The 18,991-nt window shown below is 46.1% G+C and overlaps 1 protein-coding gene across 2 annotated transcripts in view; it reads right to left on the reverse strand.

Moving 5' to 3' along the window:
- The window catches only part of sned1 (sushi, nidogen and EGF-like domains 1), a 145,710-nt gene that overhangs the window by 51,470 nt on the left and 75,249 nt on the right, over nucleotides 1–18,991 (reverse strand). The window contains exons 7-11 of one of the 2 annotated variants that reach the window (XM_043701803.1): nucleotides 17,871–17,984; nucleotides 9,847–9,960; nucleotides 8,356–8,469; nucleotides 6,845–6,979; nucleotides 5,368–5,478 (exon numbers count right to left, since the gene is read on the reverse strand). In XM_043701803.1, the coding sequence (XP_043557738.1) occupies nucleotides 5,368–5,478; nucleotides 6,845–6,979; nucleotides 8,356–8,469; nucleotides 9,847–9,960; nucleotides 17,871–17,984 (588 nt within the window). The remainder of the gene's footprint in view (nucleotides 1–5,367; nucleotides 5,479–6,844; nucleotides 6,980–8,355; nucleotides 8,470–9,846; nucleotides 9,961–17,870; nucleotides 17,985–18,991) is intronic. The other variant, XM_043701804.1, reaches the window with a different exon arrangement.

Consider the following 18,991-nt stretch of genomic DNA (forward strand, 5'->3'; position numbering starts at 1 on the left):
GGAGGAAACCCACGCAGACACGGGGAGAACGTGCAAACTCCACACAGTCAGTCGCCTGAGGCGGGAATTCTAAGGCTAGATAGCTGAAGGCAGGGCCGCCAATGATGGCGCATTTCAAATTGCAAATGCTCCGAAGACCATTATAAGCGGAGTATGGATATTCCAGAGGGTTGTGGGACTGCAGGAGATTACAGAGATTGGACAGGCCAAGTGCATGGAGGGTGCTCAAAACATAGATGATACCTTTAAAATTATGGTGTTGATTTACCAGGAGCCAATGTAAGTTAGTGGACTGCGATATAGTGCAAGATATCAGACCATTTAAGTATACAGCAGGTAGAATGTGGGAGATCTGTCATGATTGAATTGGAATAGTCAAGTTTAGAAGTAACAAAGGCAGGAATGAATGATCCAACCGCAGAACAGTGGAGACAGAAGCGCAGTCAAGAAGAGCAATGTCACAGGAGTCAAAGGTAGTCTGAGTGACGGTGCAAATATGTGGTTGTTACAAGGCCATGAAAGCAGAGCTAACCAAAGTGAACTGGCAAATTAGTTTAGGAGATTGATTAATAGGGAGGCAGTGGCAGACATTTAAGGAAATATTTTAGAACACACAGAATAGATACATTCTAATAAGACATAGAAATTCCAAAAGTGAGGACACAACATCCGTGGTTAGCCACAAATGTTAAAGGTAGTACTCAACTTAAAGAAAAAGCATTTACTTGCTAAAAAGATAGATGGCAGATCAGACAAAAAAAAACAAAGGAAAATGAAAAGATTATTAAGAAAAACATCACAGTACAATAGAAAACTATCTGGAAACAGATAATGAGAGTTGTGATAGATACTTAAGAAGTAAAAAAATTGATAAAGTGAGTGGAGGTCATCTAATAGAAATTGAGAATAAAGGGATAGTGAGAGAATAAAGAGATGACAAATAAATTTAACAGGTATTTTGCATCAGTCTTCACAATGAAGGATAAAAGTAACATTCAAGAAATAGCTGTCAATCATGAAACGGAAGGGAGGAGAAACTGAAAAAATTGTTCTTTAAATAAAGGAAATCTGCCACCTTTACCCAGCTTTACATACATGTGATCCCAGATCATTGCAACGTGGTCGACTCTGGACTGCCACTCAGTCGGATCCCTAGCCTTCCCCTGCCCCACTCCTCGCTGATGAATCAGTACTCTTCATGGAGAGACCCACTTGGAGGGATCACAGAGGGGACTTCAATGTCCAACACCAAGAGTGGTTTGGAGGCATCACTGGGGACCAAGCTGTTTGAGTCCTAAAGGACATGGCTACCAGACTGGGTTTGTGGACGTTGCTGTGGGGACCAACATGAGAGAAGGAAGGTCAGGTTGAGCTCAAAATGGTAGCATATTTTCTCTCTCCATAGATGCTGTCTGATTTGTTGAGTTTCTCCAGTATTTTCTGTGTTTATGATTTAGAATAAATCTGCCTTGCTATGTTACATAACCCCTCTGTTGTTCCATATTCCTCCCATGAACTGGATCCCCGTCCCGTAAACAATTCACTGATCTGCAATCCCACAATTGAGACAGCATGGTGTCACTCCATGGTGTGGAATGTCTCAGATCAGACATGAGAAAGAATTGGAACCAGGCTGAGGCAGCACTGGGCTGCTCATCACTCAACTAAACTCAGACAAAATAATATTCAGAAAAGAAGGAACTATTACTGCTGGTGACAATTCATTAGAATCTCTATGCTGTATGTTGTTTTTTCACAAGCTTATCAAAAAGCTACTTTGGTTTAAACCTAAAGTTAGTTAGATATGTGAACTAGAGATTCCACCCTTCTCCCTACCCCGATAACCTTTGACTCCTTCACTAGTCAACAATCTGCCTTAAAAATAGTTAATGACCCTACTTCCACCACTCTCTGCTGAAGAGATTCTGAAAATTCTGAGAAAGTGTCACTGAATCCAAAATGTTAACTCTGATTTCCTTCACAGATGCTATTTTCATTTCAGAAGATTCACAAGCTTCCAAGAGAAAATGTTTCCCTGTATTTCAGTCTTAAGTTGGAGAGCTCTTATTTTCAGAGTGTGTTCCCTAGTTCTATTCTCTCCCACAAGGGAAAACATCTTTTTCACACAATCAAATCTCCACACAATCTTATATGGTTCAATAATATCACCTTTCATTGTTCTAAACTCCAAATATAGTACATTCGCTGGTTCCCTGTATTTATTTTGCTTCTCACTTTCTCTATGAATGCTAGTAAATTAGTTGAATATGATTTACCTTTCACCAAACCATGGTGACTTTGCCTGATACCTTAAGATCTTCTAAGTGTCCTACTATTAACCCCTTAATAATAGATTCTAGCAATTTCCCTGTGACAGATGTTAGGTTAATTAGCATGTACATTTCTTGTTTTCTGTCTCTCTCTTTTCTTGACTAGAGAAGTCACATTCACAATTTTCTAATCTGATGAGATTTTTCCAGAATCTAGGAAATGTTGGAAACTTTACATTAATTCATCCACTATCTCAGCAGCCACCTCTTCTAATATCCAACTTTGAAGTTCCTCTGCACCAGGAGATTTGTCAGATTTGAGCTCTAATAAATTTCTCAATACTCTTTCCCCAATGATTGTAACTATTGGATGCTCCTAAACTCTTTCAGGTTCTGATTCACAATTATTTCTGGGATTTTGTTTATATCCTCTAGAATAAAAAGGTGCCCTTATTTTCCATTATTAGTTTTTCAGTCTCCGTTTCCAAAAGGCCAATGCTCATTTCATGCATTCTTTTTTCTTTTTAAATGTCTATAGAAGCTCTTACAATCTGGTTATATATTTTCAGCTAGTTTTCACTCATACTGTAATTACTCCCTCCTCATTCATCTTTTCATAATTCTTTGCTGTTCTGCATATTCTGCCCACTCTTCTGATCTGCCACTTATCTTCATGGAATTATATGCTTTTTCTTTGTTTAATACTATTTTTAACATCCTTAAGTTAACCTGGGTGGTGCTTCCCTTTCCTAAAATCTTCCTTTCTCACTTTAATTCTGGGTATTCTGAAACATCTGCTTAACTATCTGCCATTGAATCTCTACTATCCTATCCCTTTACCTCGTTTCCCAGTTCAATCGAGTCAGCTCTGTTCTGAAGCCCTTGTAATTGCCTTTATTTAAGACACTAGTCCTCAATCCACTCTTCTCTCCCTCAAATCGAATATGAAATTCAATCATATTATGATTACTACCTGTGTGTGCCTTTTCAATGAGGTCACTTACTAAGCCCATTTCATTAAGTCAGCAACAGGAAGACAGTAGAGAACAGGAATGATTTTTGGGCTGGGGAAACATACGTAATGCACTTCCCCACTGGATTCCTGCTTCTCCTGTTATATTTTAATGACCTAAACCCTGGTGCACACAATTTCAATATTTGACACAGCTTATCCATTCTTGTGAGCAATGTGAAACATGAGAAGGATTGCTTAAAACTTCCAAAGGGCGTGGACAACCTAATGGAATGGCTGGACAGAAGAAAGTGGATGTGGAGCAATTCAAGGTAGGAAGAATAAGGATTGACGATAAGAGAGTTGTGAATGTATGGAATGCGTTGCCAGCAGTGGTGGTGGAAGCTGAGTCATTAGGGACATTTAAGCGACTGCTAGACATACACATGGACAGCAGTGAATTGAAGGGTGCGTAGGTTCGGCTATTTTATTTTAGATTTAAAATAATCCTCGGCACAACATCGTGGGCCGAAGGGGCTGTTCTGTGCTGTACTTTTCTATGTTCTATGATATAAGAAAAAGTACAGCTTCAAAGGGGATGTAGGATCAAAGCATCCCAGGTACATATGTCATGAAGTCATTGAAGTTGATAGACATGTAGAAAGAGCAGTTAATAAAGCATACAGACCCTTGACTTTATTTATTGAGGCACAGGCAAGAAAGTAACCTTTAATTTGTATAAAACACTAGTCCGGAATCAGCTGGAACATTAAGTCCAGTCTCAGCACCGCACTTTCGGAAGGATGTGAAGACAATGGTCAAGTGCAGGGGAGCATCATGAGGGTTCAGAAGAGATTTACCAGGATGTTGTTGGGTATGTAAGGTTTGAGTTATAAAGAAGTTTATAAAACAATGAGGGGCATGGATAGAGTTAATAATAGTTGTCTTTTCTCTGGGATGGGGAATTTCAAGACATGGGACACATTTTTAAGGAGAAAGGAGAAAGACTTTTAAATACACAAGCAGCAAATGTTTTTACACAGAGAATGTGGAATGATCTTCGCGGGGAAGTGGTGGTTAGGAGTACAATTATACCATTTGGATAGGAAAGGTTTGGAGGGATATGGGCCAGAAATGGATAAATGGGACTAGTTTCGCTTGAGATTAAGTTTGGCATGGACTGGTTGGACTGAAGGGTCTGTTTCCATGCCGTACGACTCTATGATTGTATGAAAATGGCTCCAGGGATGAGACACTTCACTTTGGAGACGTTATCCTAGTTTTCCTTTAAAAAGAGAGGGTTTATATAAGATATGACTGAGGTATTCAAATTATGTGGGGTCTGAATGGAGTAAGTAGGGAGAAAATGTTCTCACTTCTGAACATGTTCGAACCCAGACTCCACCGGATTAAAGCAATTAGCAAAAAGATGCAAAGTCAATATGAGAACAAAACCTTTTTGTACAGTGAGTGGTTAGTTTGCTCTGCCTGACAGTGTAGTGACGCAGGTCCAAATGAGGCATTCAACAGTGAATTAGATTGGTAATTGAAAAGGAAGAATGTGCACAATCATGGGGAGGAAGTAGGAGAATGGCACTAAGTAAATAGCACTCAGTACTTTCAGATAGTAGGCACGATGGGCCAAACAGTCTCTACACCAGACTAATGTGGTGATTTATAGGTAAATGAACAACACTGGAAAGACTAGCATTTTTCCTCATCCCTAATTGCGCTTGATGAGGTGATTACTGGCCTTGTTCAATCACTTGGGATGTCACTGCACCCAAAGTGCTGTTAGTGAGTGAGCTTTTGGAGTGTGACCCAGTGACAGTGAAGGCACAACACTACAGTTCCCAGTCAGTATGGTGTGTGGCTTGGAGGGGTAGTCACTTATGCTTGGTGTCCCCATTGTGGTAGAGGTCACGAGTGTGGAAATGAACTGTGATTTATCTCATGTCTGCTGACACCAATCCAGCGCCTCACACTGCAACTCATTAACATCTCACCCCAGCGTCCCGTCTCAATACAACTGAGGTTAACCCAACCGTTTGTTGTTCCTCTCTGACCCTGTGGTTTATTACAGACTAATGTCTGGGTGCATTTCTCCATGTTTCCAAGTGTGAAATGGATGAATACACAACTCACAATCTTTCCCACTGGGTCCTTGGGGGCAGATACAACGGTAGGTCCCTCCATATTCAGTGCAGGAAGCGCCATGTGGGCATTGATGGTGGGCATTGCAGGGCTGGAGCACCTCTGTTGGCAAAGGAAGACAAATCCTTTAAGTAACAGTGCAGGATGCTAAGTGCAGACCGTGGCCTGATCGACTTCTGGTGAAACGGTGTTTTTTTGATTCGTGCAAAGTGTCCTCAAGAGTCAGGTGACACAATCAGTTCCCCAGTGAATTGGCCACACCCATCCTTCGCATCACAGAATGAACAGCAAGAACTGAATTTCTCATCTGCTTATTTTTTGTTGGAGTGAGGGGACTAGGAAAATAACAAGGAGCAGCATAAGGACAGATGCATTTCTACTGTTGGGCAATTCCAACCCAACAGTGGAATGTGTGTTTGACTGGCCTCCATTAGGGGGGAGTTGGACTTCTGGCTGTTTGGATTTTAACCCCAATGGGGAAGCTGCCTCTTGCTGGCTACGGAGGATGAGGTGCGCTCAGAGGAGGAGATGGGCTCTTTGCAGCAGACAGTGTGGTTGCTAGACCAAGAGGTTCCAAGACCCGAAGAGGGTTGAGCAGGCAACAAGGGTAGCTCCAACAATCAACACTGAGGGATTTCCACACCCTCTCCAAGGGGTCCGATGGCTTTCCCTCTTATTATTGTTTGTTTAATTTTAATATACACCTCCATTTGAAGGTGCCCTCCCAGTCACTGTACTGCCTCAGCAGCGCTCACCTCTCCCAGTGGCACTGCCATTCAGTCCATCAAGTTCACACCAACCCTTTGAAGAGTGTCCCACCCAATCACTGTCACCCTGAATTCCCCATGGCCAATCCATCTAACCTGCACATCGTTGGACTGTGGGGAGGAAACCAGAGCACCCAAAGGAAACCCACGCAGACACAGGGAGAATGTGCAAACTCTGCACAGACAGTTGCCTGAGGTGGGATCGAACCCAGGTCCCTGCTGCTATGAGGCAGCAGTGCTAACCACTGAGCCACTATGTCTCCCTGACACATGGCCCCCAGTCAGTGAGTCCCTACTGGATTTGAGCTAAGATGATGATATTGTCCATGCACGGGGAGGGTTTGACCCCGTTGCCTCCACTATCTGGAATCATTGCCTTCTTAGAGCTGCACCCATGCTGTTAGTCTCAGCAAAATGTACAATACAGCATTCAAATAAGACAAAGGAGACAGGCCAGCTCTTCCTGACTTCAGAGTTGATTGAAAAACATATTCAGATTCCCACCCGCTGATTAAAGTTGCACTATTGCTTTTTCTATACAGCAGTTGGGTCCAATTGCAGATTCATAGGGTTGCTTAACATAAATCCATTGAGAACAGCTGATACTCTCAGCTGTGTGAACAGCTGAAAATACAGATCTACTGAAGTCCAGCCCAGACTTCTCACAGTACATTTGAGGACAGTAAAACGCTCACACGTACCATTCTCACAGTTACGGCCGGTAAATCCTTCAGGGCAGTCACAGAGGTAGCCATCGTCGTCATCATTCTCTTTGCATTTGCCCCCGTTCTGACATGGACTTGGCCGACAGACACTTGGGATGACAGTGGGCCCACCTTTGGTAAAAGCATCAAGAAATGTCATGGAACGGAATCTTCCAATTAGGACCAAATCCAACTGTATTGTTCCAACTGGTTTTCTTCAGTGGACATGGCAAAACCAAGCCTCATAAACGAGTACAATTCATCCAGTATCACAGACAGCCATAAATACACAGGAACATCTGTGCAGTTTTTATACTGTATCAATTACACAACATCAGCTACTGTCTGCAATATAAATCATTCTCTTTAACATATACAAGTGCTGCTATCCAGTGCAATATACATAGTGTCTGTTACCTACTCTTAAGAGGAGTAACGGAGTGATAATTGACAGGTAGGAAGGAAGCTACAGAGAAAGGAACTGCAGAGAAAGGCAGAGCAGGCTCAGTTGGTTAGATGGTCTAAACCTGCTATTTCTTGTGTTAGGAGAGCAGCTGTTTGCTTAGAGACACTACCCATGAATGAAGATTGACAGACAGAGGCTGAGCTTCAATGGTCTGTTTCCAGGGAGTTGAGAATGGTATGGGTGGTAATGACAGCCACCAGGAGCCTCTTCAGATGATCAACTACCTACTGACCCACTGGACACTCCTTATTCTTGACTGTCCTAATCCACCCTTAACGATTTGGTCTCTGGATCATATGCTGCAGACATATCCAAAATCTGCCTTGCAGCTACACACGAAATGCATAAGACAGGAGACCGATGGGGTTTAGTCAGAGTCAACAGTTACATTAACTTAAATTCGATTAGATTAGATTCCCTACAATGTGGAAACAGGCCCTTTGGCCCAACCAGTCCACACCGACCCTCCGAAGAGTAACCCACCCAGACCCATTTCCCTGTGACTAATGCACCTAACACTATGGACAATTTAGCACGGCCAATTCGCCTGACCTACACATCTTTGGAGTGGGAGGAAACCGGAGCACCCGGAGGAAATCCACGCAGACACGGGGAGAATGTGCAAACTCCACACAGGCATCCAAGGCTTGGCCAGCGCTGACACTAATCAGAGTGAATGAACATGCAGCTTAATGACTTGGACTGTCTTTCTGCAGCTGCGTGCACGATGGCCTGAACACATGGAACAGTTCTGGTTTATTCAGTAGCACTCGTCAAGCACAAGTGACTCCTTTCTGTCAAGACACAGCAGGTGTGCAAACAGGTCTTCATGCAAGTGTGAAAAGGATTCCCAGACAAACACCATGACACTGTTGTCCTGCCAAAGTCCACAGTGTTGTTAGACCTGCCACCAGACCCGAGGGGTGGCTGTTTAGTGGCAAGCCAAATCCACTCCAAACATGATGCCCATCCGAGACCCAGCTACCAGAGCCCCAATAATGCTACAATGAATGCCACATTGCTACCAGAGGTCTCCTCTTACCTGTCTCACAGTGCTTTCCTGCGTATGACGAAGGGCACAGACATGTGTAATTACTGACCAGGTCGATGCACTCCCCTCCATTCAAGCACGGGTTGGAGTCACAGATGTTAGTCTCTATCATAAAGGAAACAGCATTGTTATGACCTAACACTCAATAGTGAGATCCTCTCACACTAAAACTACTCCTGAACAACACATAGTTATCACAAATTACTCTGCACTGTACTCAGCATTGTAGGTGATATTATGACATCCACCAGCAAGAGAAATGTCTTAGAGTGCCCCGGGACAAGTTGAGTCAACTTAGAGAGAGAGAGAGAGAGAGACTCTCACCAGTCCACCTCATAGAATCCCTACAGTGTGGAAACAGGCCATTTGGCGCAACAAGTCCACACCAACCATCCAAAGAGTAATCCACCCAGACCCAGTCCCCCTACCCTATATTTACTCCTGACTAATGCACCTAACCTACAAATCCCTGAACATTATGGGCAATTTAGCATGGGCAATCCAACTAACCTGCACATCTTTGGACTGTGGGAAGAAACCCATGCAGACACGGGGAGAATGTGCAAACTCGACACAATCACCCGAGGCTGGAATGGAACCCAGGCCCCTGGCGCTGTGAGGCAGCAGTGCTAACCACTGAGGTACCGTGATTTATGAAATGCACTGGTTGTATCACCTTGGCCAATGGAAGGTGTGGTCATCCCCAAAAAGGAATAGGTTTCTGCAGAGAAATGTCTGTGACCCTAACGCTGACCCTCAAACTCTCCCAGGGCAGGTACAGAGGGGAAGAGATCTGCTCTGCCTGGTCATTGCCAAGGATTGTTGAGAGCTGTCTCCAATTTTATGACAACTGAGTGCAGAGACACACACAGATTGAAGGGGAGAGTAAAATCCAAGTGAAGGACAGAAATGTGGAGGCACAGGGAGGCATTGTGTGTGGGACAGAGCTAATAACAGGGAGAGTAGAAGAGGGAGATCAAACAGACAACTGTCAGCTAGGGGTCAGTGGTAGTACTCTCATCATGGAGTCCTGACGGCTGTAGGAACAAATTCCATTTCAGATACTTGAGGTTGACATCCCTGTGCGGCACTGAGGGATACTGTACTGTAGGAGGCGCCAGATCGGATGTTGAACTGAAGTTGTATCTGCCTCTCACGTGGACATAAAGTTTTCCAACAGTCAGTACAAAGACAAGCAGGAAAGTTGTCCTCATTAATCTTGGCAGTATTTCTCAATCATATAAGGGCACATTGCTTCATGAGGGATCTTGCTGTGCAGCCATGAGCTATCATGTTTCCTACATAAAGCATTGACTAAACTATGGAAACTCTTGACTGGATGCGAAAAGAATGGAAGGTTTGGAGATCATGAAAGGCCCGATAAAAATGTAAGCACGTCCCTTCTTCCTTAATCCAGAGAGAAAGAGAAATGGTGACTTGAAAAGATAGAAATTGTCTGAGGAGAGAAGGCGAGGAACTCACCATTTTCACAGTTCTCCCCAGTGTAGCCCTTCTGACAGATACACACTGCAGTTCCATTGTCTGCGTCACAAGCACCACCATTCAGACACTTTCTGGTATTACATAAGGAGTTAGCTGTAACCGGAAGACAGGACAGCAGTCAAACTGGTAACATCTCGTTGCAAAATGTTGAGTAGGTCTCAACCTTTGTTTGCATGTCACCTGCCACCAACCATTTTGTCAAAAACTCTGGTTTTACCTGCAGACCCCCAAACCTTCTCAGGCAAGTCACTGTCTGGACTGTCCACACTTTCACCTATTGCCGATTAAGTAGCTTGTACATAAAATAAACATAAACTGCTAATACCTTAATTCTAATCTCATTTTTTTCAGAACGCTTAATGATTATTTTTGAAACTATCTAGATAGCCTTTGGGACACATTCCACCAACTGGGAAACATTGTTGTAGCCAATTTCACTTTCAGTCTGAAATAGACTGAAACATCTTAGTCAAGGTTAGAGTGGTGCTGGAAAAGCACAGCAGGTCAGGCAGCATCCGAGGAGCAGGAAAATCGACGTTTCAGGCCGGAGCCCTTCATCACTGAAACGTCTTAGTGTTAAATGGAACACTTGTGATCTGTTTATCTGTTACTCTGACCTGCATCAATACTACTCGATGAGCAATCTCAGCTCGGATCTGGGTAACGGAAATTACTCTGACATAATCTCATCTTCCCAAACCAGTGCTTCCCAAACGTTTTCCTGAAACGACCCTTTTTTAATAATTCAGACTCTTTTTATTTGTTCACATGACTTGCGTATCGCTGGCTGAGCCAGGGCTTATCACCTGTCTCTGATTGCTCTTGAGGTGGTGGTGAAGAGCTGCCACCTTGAACTATTGCATGATGCTGGGGTGTATTGAACTGAATTAGCTTGATTGTCACATGTATTCATGTCAGCACAGTGAAAAGTTTACAAGTCGCCACTTACGGCGCCACCTTGGCTACACAAGGTATCCAGATACAGAATCTTGGTATAAAGCAGACTAAACTGTTACAAAGTTAAATGTTAATAAAATATAGAGAAGCAACAAAACTCAGTTAATAGTTCAACACCACAGTCTGGAAGAGTCTGGCCATGCTGACCTCACATTCGTCACAAGGGTCATACCTCCCTCGCTTCAGGCTTGACCTTGAACCCATCAGTGCCCCAGGCCTACTCCCACTCCCTCTCTCACCGCCAGCCTCCCCAGGTTGCATGTCCCCTCTCTCACCGCCAGCCTCCCTGGGCTGCATGTCCCCTCTCTCACCACCAGCCTCCCCTGGGCTGCATGTCCCCTCTCTCACCGCCAGCCTCCCTGGGCTGCATGTCCCCTCTCTCACCACCAGCCTCCCCTGGGCTGCATGTCCCCTCTCTCACCGCCAGCCTCCCTGGGCTGCATGTCCCCTCTCTCACCACCAGCCTCCCCGGGCTGCATGTCCCCTCTCTTACCGCCAGCCGCCCCAGTGCTGCCTACTCCCTCTCTCTCACCGCCAGTCTCCCTGGTACTGCCTACTCCCTCTCTCACTGCCAGCCTCCCCAGGCTGCATGTCCCCTCTCTCACTGCCAGCCTCCCCGGGGCTGCATGTCCCCTCTCTCACCGCCACTCAGAATGACTGCCATCAAAAACGGGGATCTCCTTTGGCACCAGGTTGGCTTTGCCCTCCATGCTGGCTCGATCTGCTCCACGCCGCACAAACCTGCACCTGCCCCCACCCCCGAAAAGCTAAGTTCTGCTATAACACGGCAGTTGGGTTCCTCTGTAACCTCAAGCTGTGGAAAATCATGCTGTGCAAGATCGCTGTACCGCTGTTCGGTAGGAAGCTCCTGTTATTCAAAGTGCGTCCACAATTTGGCATTGTAGCCGATTCGTGTTAACCTGAACGACCTGGAGATTAAGCTAAAAAAAAGAGTAGTGAGTGAATAAAAGGAAAAGAAAAGAAAAAGCAGACAGAGCAGCCGAGTCCTGAGCAGGAGCCCGCACGTTGCTCTGTTACTCCACCGCCATCATCGAGATATTGTGGGTTCACCCATAAGCTGTTCAGGCGGTGGGGGGGGGGGGGGGTCTCCTGGTCTTCAACCCAGTGACACTGAAGGAACAGTGATATTGGAGGGGAACTTGCAGGTGTTTGTATTCCTGCTGTCCTTGTCCTTCTAGCTGTTACAGCCTGAGCATGGAAAATGCTGTTGCAGGCATCTTAGTGATTTACGGCAACGTTTCTAGTCGACCGCACACCCTGCTGCCACTGTGAGTCACTGGTAAAGGGAGTCAATGCTGAAGGTGGTTGATGGGCTCTCAGTAAAGTGGGCTGCTTTGTCCTGAACGGCGTCAAGGGTCTGGGATGTTTCTGGAGCTGCACTCGCCCAGGCAAATGGGGAGTATTCCATCACACTCCTAACTTGTGCCTTGTAGATGGTGGACAGACATTGGGTTACAGGAGGTGAGTTAGTCACTGCAGCATTCCGAACTCTGATCTGCTCTTGTCACCAGAGTACGTGTATGACTGGTCCAGTTCTGTTTCGGGTCAATGATGACTCCGAGGATACTGGTCATGGGGATTCAGTGACTGTAATACCATTGAATGTCAAGCTGCGATGGTTAGATTCTCTTTTGTTGGAGATGACCATTGATTGTGACTTGTACGGTGTGAATATTACTTGCCATTTGTCAGCCCAAACCTGGACACAGACTGCCTCAGTATCTGAGGGGTCACAAACAGTGCTGAAGATTGTGCAATCGTCGGCAAATTCACTTCTGACCTTATGATGGAGTGAAGGTCATTGGTGAAGCAGCTGAAGATGGTTGGGCTTGGGATGCGACCCTCAGGAGCTCCTGCAGAGATGCCCTATGTGATCCCAGAGTGAAAGTTTGTGGACTACCAGAAATGTCAAGTGAGTGGCGGCATGTTCTGCTAAGATGGCGGTAGAGTAGGACTCCTGAGTCTGGGGTTCATCCACTCCATACACTTTACTTTTCGCCTCTCTTCTCTTCTCTTTTTCCTTTCTCTTCTCTTTTCTCTTACTTACCTCTTGTTGAAGAGTTCGGGGTCGCAGCCATGGCATCTCGGCAGTGAGTGAGCCCAGTGTGGACTCATGGTGACAGCGGAGGCGAGTTTGGGTCCAGTGGGAGACTCAGCAGCAACAGATGCATCAGCAAGGTGGGCCCGAAGCAGACTCACGGCAGCGGCAGCGGGGTCCAATTTAGGCCAGCGTGGTACCTGACAGCATCGGTGGCATCTGCATTGGTGAGTTCCAACAAGGACTGATAGTGACAGGGGTGTCGTTGGGGGTAAGATGGCGTCGAAGAGTGGTAACCTTCGTTCTAGTAATGGTTGCAAAGGGGACTGATGCCTGGCCATCAGTCCAATGGCAGAACACTTAACAAGAAGGACTGTGAAGCTGAACACTGTTTCTTTACTTTTCCACCTGCATATTCTATGTTTTGGTTGATTTTTCTGTATTTTTTTTAAGGTGATGCCGGAGAATGGCAAAACTGTGCAACACTTTTCACTGTATTTTGTGACAAGTTATATGTGACAATAAATAAATCAAATCAAATCAAAAGTGGGTGGAGTTGGCTGATGAGCTGTAGTAGGAAGCTGCTGAACAGGAAGGTATCGGGGAGCAGGGCGATCTTAATTTCTTGCTGGAAAAGCGCAGCAGGTCAGGCAGCATCCAAGAGGCAGGGGAATCGACATTTCGGGCATGAGCCCTTCTTCAGGAAAGGAAGAAGGGCTCATGCCCGAAACGTCGATCCTCCTGCTCCTTGGATGCTGCCTGACCTGCTGCGCTTTTCCAGCGGCACATTTTCAGCCCCGATCTCCAGCATCTGCAGTCCTCACTTTCTCCTAGAAGGTCTTAATTTCTTGACAGGGATGAGAGAGTGCGGTCGAAGAAAAGGAATTGAGCGCTGGGGGAAGTTAGGGTTTCTGTGACAACGGGTGACGTTTTCAGAATATCTTTTCTTTCAGCAGAAACGGCAGCTTAGAGATTGCCATATCCAGCGGCAAACATGAGGAGTTACAGCAGCCTTGCAACTCTCAGAAGGCAGTCTGAGCTAAACAGTTACCCCGAATGTCTCAACGCTCACAAGTCCCACAGTGCCATCCTGGGACATCACTGGGGCTGGCAAACTACAATTCGGAAAGTCTTCTCCAAAATTATATTCCAACCCCGGATTAATGTTACTCTGCAATATTTTTACACCTGCTGAGCATTACTCTCCAGCTGTGACCCTTCACAATATTCCTTTGTAAACCACTGCCTGGTATTATTTTGTAACACAGGCCCACACTGAGAACCCTCTCTCGGCCAACAGTTAAGCTTCAGTATGTAACTCCCCGCATTTGAAAATACAGAGGCCATCGTTACTCCGTGACCCCTGTCCTCAGTGTTACTCCGAGACCTGTGTTGTCAATGTTACTCCGTGACCCCTGTCCTCATAGACCATGGAACATAGAAAAGTACAGCACAGAAGAGGCCATTTGGCCCACGATGTTGTGCCGAGATTTAATCCTAATGTCAAAGATATAACTTAATCTACACACCCCTCAACTCACTGCTATCCATGTGCATGTCCAGCAGTCGCTTAAATGTCCCTAATGGCTCTGCTTCCACCACCGCCTCTGGCAATGCATTCCATGCGTTCACAACTCTCTGCATAAATAACCTACTCTGACATCTCCTTTATAACTTCCTCCTAATATCTTCAAACTATGACTTCTCGTACCAGTCAATCCTACCCTGGGGAAAAGTCTCTGGCTATTGACTCTATCTATTCCTCTCATTATCTTGTACACCTCGATCAGGTCTCCTCTCTTCCTCCTTCTCTCCAGAGAGAAAAGTCCGAGCTTATTCAACCTTTCTTCATAAGGCAAGCCCTCCAGTCCAGGCAGAATCCTGGTAAACCTTCTTTGCACCCTGTCCAAAGCCTCTATCTTTCCTATAGTAGGGCGACTAGAATTGGACACAATATTCCAAGTGTGGTTTCACCAGGGACGTGTAGAGCTGCAGCAAAACCTCGTGGCTCTGAAACTCGATCCCCCTGTTAATGAAAGCCAAAACACCATATGCTTTCTTAACAACCCTATCCACTTACGTGGCAACTTTGAGGGATCTATGTACTTGCAAACCCAGATTCCTCTGTTCCTCCACACTGCCAAGAACCCTGTCTTTAATTCTATATTCAGCATTCGAGTTCAACCTTCCAAAATGCATCACATCGCATTTATCCAGGTTAAACTCCATCTGCCAAGTCTCAGCCCAGCTCTGCATCCTGTCTATGTCACGCTGGGCCTGCAGTAGCCCTCTATATTATCGACGACACTTCCAAATTTAGTGTCATCTGCAAATTTACTAACCCACCCCTCAAACTCCTCATCCAAGTCATTTATAAAAGCTACAAAGAGCAGAGGCCCAAGAACAGAGCCCTGCGGGACCCCACTCAACACTGACCTCCTGGCAGAATACTTTCCATCTACACCCACTCTCTGCCTTCTGTCAACCAGCCAATTCTCCCTGTATCCCATACTTCCTGATTTTATGAATGGGGAACCCTACCAAATGCTTTGCTGAAGTCCATATACACTGCATCCACTGCTCGACTGTCATCGACCTGTCTTGACACCTCCTCAAAGAACTCAATAAGATTTGTGAGGCATGACCTGCCCCTCACAAAGCCACACTGACTGCCTTTAATCACACTATGCTTTACCAAACAGTCTTAAATCCTATCCCTCAGAATTCTTTCCAAACCTTTGCTGACCACAGATGTAATTGCCAGGGATTTCCCTATTACCCTTCTTGAAAAGAGGAACAACATTCGCCTCCTTCCAATCCTCCGGTATGACTCCTGTGCAGAGTGAGGAGGCAAATATCCTCGCCAGCGGCTTAGTAACCTCCTTTCTCACTTCCCGGAGCAGCCTAGGATAAATCTGGTCTGGCCCTAGGGACTTATCAATCTTAATGTTTTTCAAAATCTCTAGCACATCAATTTCATCAATCTTGATCTGGTCAAGATTGTATCCCAGCTCCTCTAAGTTTTCATTTACAACAAGTTCCCTTTCCTTGGTGAAAACCGAAGGAAAAATCTCATTTAGTGCTTCCCCTATCTGCACAGACTCCATGCACAAGTTCCCTACGCTATCCCTGATTGGCCCTACCTTTTCCTTGATCATTCTCTTATTCCTCACGTATGAGTAAAATGCCTTTGGGTTCTCCCTAATCCTTCTTGCCAAGCCTTTTTCATGTCCCCTCCTGGCTCTCCTCAGTCTGATCTCCTTTCTGGCTAGCCTATAATCCTGTAAAACTGTGTTAGATCCTTGTTTCCTCCACCTTACATAAGCTGCCTTCTTCCTTCTGACGAGAAGCTCCTCTGTTCTCGTCATCAAAGGTTCCTTTATCTTACCCCTTTTTTGCCTGTCTCAGAGGAACAAATTTGTGCATCATTTGCAACAACTGCTTCTTAAATAGTCTCCATATGTCTGTTGTGCCCTTTCTGTGGAACAATTGCACCCAGTCTGTACTTCCCAACTCCTGTCTGATATCATCATAATTTCCTTATCCCAATTAAATATCTTCCCTCGGTAACTTCTCCTTTCACTCTCTGAGGGAAAGTTTTTAATTGTGTTACTCATTGTTACTCCGTGACCCCTGTTCTCAGTGTTAATCTGTGACCCTGTCCTCAGTGTTACTCTGTGACCCCTGTCCTCAATGTTACTCTGTGACCCCTGTCGTCAGTATTACTTTATCATCCCTGTCTTCAGTGATAATCCGTGACCCCTGCCCTCAGTGTTACTCCGTGACCTCTGTTCTCAATGTTACTCTGTGACCCCTGTCGTCAGCATTACTTCATCATCCCTGTCCTCAGTGATACTCCGTGACCCCTGCCCTCAGTGACACTCCGTGAACCCTGCCCTCAGTGATATTCCGTCACCCCTACCATCAGTGATACACCGTGACCCCTGTCCTCAGTGATACTCCGTGACTCCTGCCCTCAGTGATACTCCGTGACCCCTGCCATCAGTGTTACTCCGTGACCCCTGTCCTCAGTGATAATCTGTGACCCCAGCCCTCAGTGATACTCCGTGACCCCGCCCTCAGTGATACTCCGTGACCCCTGTCCTCCGTGATACTCCGTGACCCCGCCCTCAATGATACTCCGTGACCCCTGTCCTCAGTGATACTCTGCCACCCTTGTCCTCAGTGATACTCTGTCACCCTTGTCCTCAGTGATACTCCGTGACCCCTGTCCTCAGTGATACTCCGTGACCCCTGTCCTCCGTGATACTCCGTGACCCCTGTCCTCAGTGATACTCCATGACCCCGCCCTCAGTGATACTCTGTGACCCCTGTCCTCAGTGATACTCTGTCACCCTTGTCCTCAGTGATGCTCCGTGACCCCTGTCCTCAGTGATACTCCGTGACCCCTGCCATCAGTGTTACCAGGTGACCCCTGCCATCAGTGATACTCCATGACCCCTGTCCTCAGTGATACTCTGTGACCCCCTGTCCTCAGTGATACTCCGTGACCCCTGCCATCAGTGTTACTCTGTGACCCCTGTCCTCCGTGATACACCGTGACCCCTGTCCTCAGTGATACTCTGTGACCCCTGCCCTCAGTGATACTACGTGACCCCTGTCCTAAGTGATACTCCATGACCCCTGCCCTCAGTGACACTCCGTCACCCCTGTCCTCAGTGATACTCCGTCACCCCTGCCCTCAGTGATACTCCGTCACCCCTGTCCTCAGTGATACTCTGTCACCCTTGTCCTCAGTGATACTCCGTGACCCCTGTCCTCAGTGATACTCCGTGACCCCTGTCCTCAGTGATACTCCGTGACCCCTGCCATCAGTGTAACCAGGTGACCCCTGCCATCAGTGATACTCCATGACCTCTGTCCTCAGTGATACTCTGTGACCCCCTGTCCTCAGTGATAATCTGTGACCCCTGCCCTCAGTGATACCCTCTGACCCTTGTCGCCGGAGTCACCCAACAATACTCACCAATTTCGCAGTGTTTTCCAATAAACCCAACCGAGCATTCACAGTGGTAGCTATCAATCCCATCAATACACGTGGCTCCATTCTGGCATTCATTCAATACACAGTCATTGATATCTGAGTGGGAGGAACGAGAGGAAACAGGGACAAGAGATATACACACTTCTGGGAACAATCTTCAACCTCAGGCAGGAGAATTCAAACTTCGCAATCGCACAACTAAATTAAAAATTGAATTTGTTTTTGGTGCTGGGATGGGGCTATGTGGTGCTATTAATCTGTTCTACTGCCATCCACAGACTAAATTCCTCATCACCACCATGTTCCATCCATGTACAAACAGGGAGGAGGAAATTGGAGTCAGTGTTTCAGTTCATCACCTTAATGGACAGTCTAGCAGCCTGCCTTTCAAAGCAGCAAAGAGAGGTCTGACAGTGGAGGGGGAGGCCAAGAGGTGAAAGACTGAAGCAAGGCCTCAACAGAACAAACAACAAATAGGTTGAAACTTTATTGCTGGAACAGCACAGCAGGTCAGGCAGCATCCAGGGTACAGGAGATTCGACGTTTCGGGCACAGGCCCTTCTTCAGGAATGAGCAGAGAGTGTTTAGCAGGAGAAGATAAAAGGTAGGGAGGAGGGACTTGGAGGAGGGGCGTTGGAAATGTGATAGGTGGAAAGAGGTCAAGGTGAGGGTGATAGGTCGGAGTAGGATGGAGGCGGAGAGGTCAAGAAGAAGACTGCAGGACAGGAAGGCGGTGCCGGGCTGGAGGGATCCGGAAAGGATTTGTTCACAGGAACAAAGGAAGTCTTATTGCAACTATATGAGACCTTTGTGATATTGCACATAGATTGTGCGCAGTTTTGGTCTCCTTACCGAGGAAAAGGTATATTTCCTGTGGAGGGAATGCAGCAAAGGTTCAAGTCGGGTTCCTGGGAAGGTAGGTGTGGGTTGACTAGGCCTGTGTTCATTGGAGTTTAGAAGAGGGAATCTCACTGAAGTATATAAAAGGTTGACAGGGCTCGACAGACTGCATGCAGGGATAATGTTTCTTCTGGTTGGGGATCCAGAGCAAACGATCACATTCTCAGAATGTGAGTTAAACATAGGGGAGGGGAGGGAAATAT

Source organism: Chiloscyllium plagiosum, chromosome 13 (assembly GCF_004010195.1).
Source record: "Chiloscyllium plagiosum isolate BGI_BamShark_2017 chromosome 13, ASM401019v2, whole genome shotgun sequence".
Lineage (NCBI taxonomy): Eukaryota > Metazoa > Chordata > Chondrichthyes > Orectolobiformes > Hemiscylliidae > Chiloscyllium > Chiloscyllium plagiosum.